We start from the raw sequence: 6,288 nt of genomic DNA on the forward strand, positions 1-6,288 counted from the left end.
GATGAAATGAGGAGAGGTTCGGATCCTATGCATCTCATGGTCCGTGAGCTTGCTCCTTTTTTTTTTCCTTTTTCCTTTTTTCTTTTTTCCTTTTTTTTTTCCTAAAATTTAGTGTAAAATGCTCTTAAATCGATTAAAATAAAATGAGAGACACGAAACATAAACAAAATAAAATAAAATAAAAACCTAAAATTGAATCAAATAAGTCTAAAAATCAAAATTTGGTGTCTACAATACCGATGCTTCAAGAGAGGGGTTAGGGTGTGTTTTGATGCAAGATAGGAATGTGATTGCCTACGCATCTCGGAAGTTAAAGCCTCATGAGCAAAATTATCCAACCCATGACTTGGAGCTTGCAACGGTCGTGTTTGCTTTGAAGAAGTGGCGGCATTATTTATACGGCGTGACATTTGAGGTATTCACAGATCATAAGAGACTTAAGTACTTATTTTCCCAGAAGGAGCTAAATCTAAGACAACGTCGATGGGTGGAGTTCTTAGAAGACTATGATTGTACGATTAACTACCATCCAGGAAAAGCCAACGTTGTAGCAGATGCTTTAAGTCGCAAGGCTCAACTAGCAAGTTCAATGGTGGGAGAGTGGAGCTTGTTAGAGAATGTATGTGAATGGAACCCGCGTCTGGAGCCACAGAAAGTTATTTTTGGAAATATTGAGGTGAAATCGACACTGTTGGATCAGATTAAAAAGTGCCAAATGAAAGAACCAACGGTGCAGAAGTGGGTAGAAAGAGTGAAGAAGGGAGAGTTGCCCAACTTTAACCTAGGTTCTGATGAAATTTTAAAGTTTCGAAATCGCGTCGTTGTACCTAGGGATGAAGAATTAAAGAGGGAGATTTTGGAAGAATCCCACTGTTCTAGGTATATGGTGCATCCAGGTAGTGGTAAAATGTACCAGGATCTCAAAAGTCTGTATTGGTGGGATAATATGAAAGCGAAGATTACTCAGTTTGTACAAAAGTGTCTTACGTGCCAACAAGTGAAGGCTGAACATAAAAAGCCGTCAGGTCTGTTACAGCCTTTAGAGATTCCTGAACGGAAGTGGGAGCATATAACGATGGATTTCGTATCGGAGTTACCAAGAATTCAAAAAGGTCATGATGCGATCTGGGTGATAGTGGACCGATTAACTAAGACCGCACATTTCTTGCCAGTAAATATGAAATATTTTTTGGAAAAACTTGACAAACTCTATATGGATAAAGTGGTGAGACTACATGGGGTACCAGTGAGTATCGTATCTGATAGAGACCCTAGATTTGTGTCTCGATTCTGGCAAAAATTGCAAGAGGCTCTAGGGACTAAGTTGAACTATAGTACAGTGTATCATTCTCAAATCGATGGACAATCTGAGAGAACCATTCAAACTCTTGAAGATATGCTGAGAGCCTGTATTGTAGATTTTTGGGGGAGTTGGAGCCAATATTTAACCTTGGTTGAGTTCGCGTATAACAGTAGCTATCACTCTTCTATTCAAATGGCCCCATATGAAGCGTTGAATGGACGAAGGTTTCGATCGCCAATCCATTGGGATGAAGTAGGAGAGAGAAAGATTATTGATCCGGCTACAATACCGTGGGTTGAGAAAGCCTACGAAAGGGTAAAGGTGATTCGTCAGAGGCTTTAAACAGCCCAAAGCGGACAAAAGAGTTATGCCGATCATCGGAGGAAGGATTTGGAATTCGAGATAGGAAATAAAGTGTTTTTTAGGATTACTCCCTTGAAAGGAAAGATTAAGGCAGGAAAAGGGAAAAAATTGCAACCAAGATATATAGGACCTTTTAATATACTCCAGCGAATAGGAAAGGTGGCTTATCGACTAGAGCTACCAGCTAGCTTGTCTCGGATCCATGATGTTTTTCATGTTTTTTTGCTTAAGAAATATCACCCGGATCCGACACACATTTTGCCGCTAGAGGATATTGAACTGGACGAGTCATTAGCCTATGAGGAACGACCCATTCGAATATTAGACAGGAAGGTGAAGGACTTGAGGAACAAGCAGATTCCACTAGTAAAGGTTCTATGGAAATACCATGAAGTGGAGGAAGCCACCTGGGAGCTAGAGAAGAACATTTGAGAGAAGTATCCAGACCTATTTACAGCTAAAGGTATGAATTTCGAGATCGAAATTCTCTTAAGGGGGAGAGAGTGTGAGGACTTGCAAAATTCCTTATATTTTTCGTAAAAATATCCTTTTATTTGGAAATGATTACTTTATATTAGCCTTACTACCCAATCACCCCACAATAAGTGTAAATGAACATAGAATTAAGGGTTTTCCCTTTTCGTTTTCAAGTTAGCGCGAATTAGGATTTTTACGCCTATCCGTAGTGTTACCATTCGGTACGGAGGGTGGATCAAATTTGGTGATTAAGAGTGAGTTTTAGATGATATTAAGTGTGTGATTAGAAGTGAGAATAATAAGTTAGTGAATTAAAAGTTAAAACCCTAGTATACGCGATTTAAGGAAAATCGGTTCGAACAGACGGGTACCGTTCACTACCGATTGAACTCACCATTTGACCAGCATTTTTATCAAGTTAATGTCATTGTTATTAGAGCCTAAATATCAGTCCTAAATCTGATCTAAGTGGCCGAAATTTTTTACCCTAAAAACCCAAGGAAAAGAAAAAAATTGAGATATGATCTTGTGTGGACAAGTGGCACTAATCCAAGAACCTTTGACCCAAACTCTGACTAAGCCTTAAAACCATCTTGGAGCTTCATTCTTCTTCATTTTCTTCAGCTTGTGGCCAAACCTAGGAGAGAAAGAACTTCAATTCCATCTTGAGTTTTGCTTGATTGAGTGAGAAAACAAGAAAAATAAACCGATTAAATCTTTCTTTGAGCACTTAGAAAGCTTGGTGTGCAAAAGGTTTACAAGGAGAGGTGGTGGATAACTCTTACAAGCATCTTTGAGAGGTATATTGGCTGTCCATCATCTTTAGTTCCTTTAATCTTGCTTAAGTTGCTATATAATTCATATTTTTGGTTGATTGATAGCTACAAAAGTAGTTGTGATGATTTTTGGAGAATTGGTAAGTTATGGTTTTGTAATGTTTAGCCATATTTCTTCTTGTTTAGATAGTATATGCTGTGAATAAGTGTAGACAAGGAGGTGAAGTAGTGATTTAAGCTAGTAAGGTGAAGTTATACCTTGAACTCCTTAAATTCCAGAAATGAAACTCTTCACTACCTTGTTCTGGCCGGTTCTGTTTGACCATGAGGGAGGCTGAATTAGGCTTAGCACAAAACATAAAAGTTGTAGAGAATGATATTTTATATCTGTCTATAAAATTTCAACTCAATCTGAGTACTGTAGCATGCCAAAAGACAAAAATACCCCTGACTGCCATAGGTAGAGCTTTGTGGCCAGTTTTGACATTTCACCAATCTGGCCGCATCTGTTCACCCTGATCCATACTGAATTAGCATTTGACCAAAACATAGAAGTTATAGTGCTATGTCTTAGCTTTTCAACGGCCTTGAAAACGCCTTAATCGGATTTCGGTAGCCTGAGTTATTGTCGTTTACGCATAGTACGGTTAACTAGCCCGAATGTGAGACTCTGGTTCTGTAATTTGAAATTTTGACTTGGATACACCACGAACTGGATTGAGTGGTCTTCATCAAAGTTATAGGCCTTTATCTTATCTTCGAAACGGTATAAATTGTACCCCAATCTGTTAAGCGTAGCTTCGGTTGTGCCCGTTAAGCTAAGCGACGGCAAATCTATCTTTTGTTTTAGGACTTAAACTTCATTTCCGGATATTTTCCTAGTTTGATTTTGTACTTGTATGACTTTGAGCCTATTGAACGGCTATTGAAATGAGATGATTTTGTGTGTGACTTTGGGACTGACTGAGGAAAAGAATGAAGCCATAAATGGCTGAAAAATAGGTAAATACAAAAGGGCGTGCTGCCCAAATTTACGCTCAAGAGCTAGGGAGATATACTTGCGAATTGAGTAAGGTTTGAGAGTGAATATCGCCTGAACTATCTAGGATATTTGTGTCTTCTTTTATCGAGATATATAAGTTAGAATTGGCCGAAGTTGTACCATTGGGAAATGAAATAACAACTACTAAAAATACGTCTTCCTCGTTCTTTTGACTCAAATGATATTTCCAAGTATCATTGCTACAAATTTTCCCAGTTTGAAAAGCAAGCAAGTGTTTCACGAATATTCTCCAAACAAATTTCAATTACTTGATTCTTATTGAACGAAACGTATAAGTTTCGAACCTTAGTCGCTTTTTCAAGTTCTTAAACAAAGTTTTATCGCAGATTTGGACTCCAAACCCGGAGTACAACCCAGACGTGATCACTGAGACACTACATTTTAGTAAGTGCTTCCAAATATCTGATTGAACTTGACATTGATGTGTAACACTTGTCCAATGTGATTACATGATATATATAAGTGAATTGATAGGGCAAGAGTGTACTTTATTGCACTTGCCCTAATGTGATGTGTTCTTGTTCATCGATTGCAATTAACTTGCTATACATGCATATGAACTGTATCTTGCCTGGAATTCCAGAAATCCGGTGGCTAGTTAGTCGAGTCGAGCCGGCAAGGGTCTGATCGATTAGATAGCTAACCCTGGGTAGTTAGTAATGTCGAGTGGAGTGTTATCTTCTCGACTAATCGGTATACTCGAGTATTACCACCAGTGTTTATTGTGGAGTTCGGGCCCGATAAGGGGTTTGGTCGGTGGACGGAGATTAGAGTTAAATGGGATTCTACTGGACTAGTTTCTTACTTGAAAGTTGATGGAGTGTCAACTACCAATCGATCAAGCTATGGTGGAGCCGATATATGAGCAACTGTATCCTTATATATGAAATGCGAAAAATTTATTGTTTGGCTATATGAAGTGTTGTTACTCATTTCTTGACTTGTTTTGCTCGCTATTTCACTATTATGCTACTTTACTTTATTTGATGGACAATTTGATATTTGGAACATCACTGAGTTTTAGCTCACTCTATTAGTTTTGTTTTCCTTACAGGGGTACGAGCGAAGCGTGAGGCGTGTACAGACTAGCGTAGTCTAGTTATTTTGAATTTTGAATTATACCCACGCTAGCACCCGACTAGGGTTGTGTGTACTTGAATTGTAAACCCGTTAATGTATTTGGACATGTATGAACCTTGTGGTTGAATCTGAGTACTGTTGTATATGTATTAAGTTGAAGGGATTGTGTTCTTTATTTTTCTACGTTTGCAAGTTATTTTCGCGAGCTTTACGTGAGTGAGTCCTGATGAGAGGTGGGCAGGCAGCTCGCTAAACCCTAGGGTACGCCCTATGGGGAGGTGGGGTTGTCACAGATTTCATCTTATAAATTCTTGCATTTAGAGTTTGATCTGTTACTTTAATTGTACGTGGCTTCCTACCCATGACCATCCCTTTCCCATAATATGCAACCATTTGCCCTTCCATTCCATCACATTCTCCCATTCATACCCTTTACTTCTCTATAGACCATTCTTTCTCTTTTCTAACTTTATCCTTATTGGTTGCATCCATTTCTCCATTCTTTCTTACCTAATCAATTGGCCATCCCAACACCTTTAAATAGGCTGATAAGAGAGGTTTTTCCTTGAAAAGTAATGAGAGAGGTTGGAAGTAGAAGGAAAAGGTCCCTAAAATTAGAGAGAATGACAAGACACGATCGGATAAACTTGGGAGGAACGAGAGGGGAAGGATGAAGTGGTTCGATGAAGGAATGAGAAAATCGATCATTAGTAAGAGGAAGTAAGAAGTTAGGTAAAAGGAGGTAGTAGGCGAAGGTAGCTATGATAAAAAAAAGTTAGAGGATTTTGGAGGGTCTTGGATGTGTTTTCACAAAAGAGATAGGGCATGAGATAGGAGGGATAAAGGGGTAGCAGTAGGCAAAAATAGGAGAAGAGGGCATGGTTAAAGGTTACTAGGATGAGAGGTAGAAGCATGTGGTAGGTAAAGGAAGGCATATATAAGAAGAGAAAAAATAAAGCACTGGCAATTGGGATGCGTCTTCATAGGAGTATGGGCAGAGATAGGAGGTCAGGTAAGGTAAAAAGAACTTGAGATATTCAAGTGGAGAAATAGTTTGGGTAGATTGTTATTGGTATTGAAGAGGGTGAGCGAGTAGAGAGAAGATAGAGGGTAAGGATTGGAATAGGTGGAGGATGAGCACTATAGTAGGTGTAAAGAGAGGAGGAAGAAATAGTGCTTGGATGAGAGGGTTAGATGGTTAGGGAAAGGAGAAATGGGCAAGGGGT

The 6,288-nt window shown here is 38.9% G+C and overlaps 1 protein-coding gene across 1 annotated transcript; it reads left to right on the plus strand.

The window, feature by feature from the left end:
• The first annotated feature begins 589 nt into the window (after window positions 1-589).
• Window positions 590-2,098, plus strand: LOC140014567 (uncharacterized). Its single transcript, XM_072065618.1, has 2 exons — window positions 590-1,129; window positions 1,898-2,098. The coding sequence occupies exons 1-2, from the start codon at window positions 590-592 to the stop codon at window positions 2,096-2,098; spliced, it is 741 nt and encodes a 246-aa protein (XP_071921719.1).
• Window positions 2,099-6,288: the final 4,190 nt, after the last annotated feature.

Source organism: Coffea arabica, chromosome 9e (genome assembly GCF_036785885.1).
Source record: "Coffea arabica cultivar ET-39 chromosome 9e, Coffea Arabica ET-39 HiFi, whole genome shotgun sequence".
Lineage (NCBI taxonomy): Eukaryota > Viridiplantae > Streptophyta > Magnoliopsida > Gentianales > Rubiaceae > Coffea > Coffea arabica.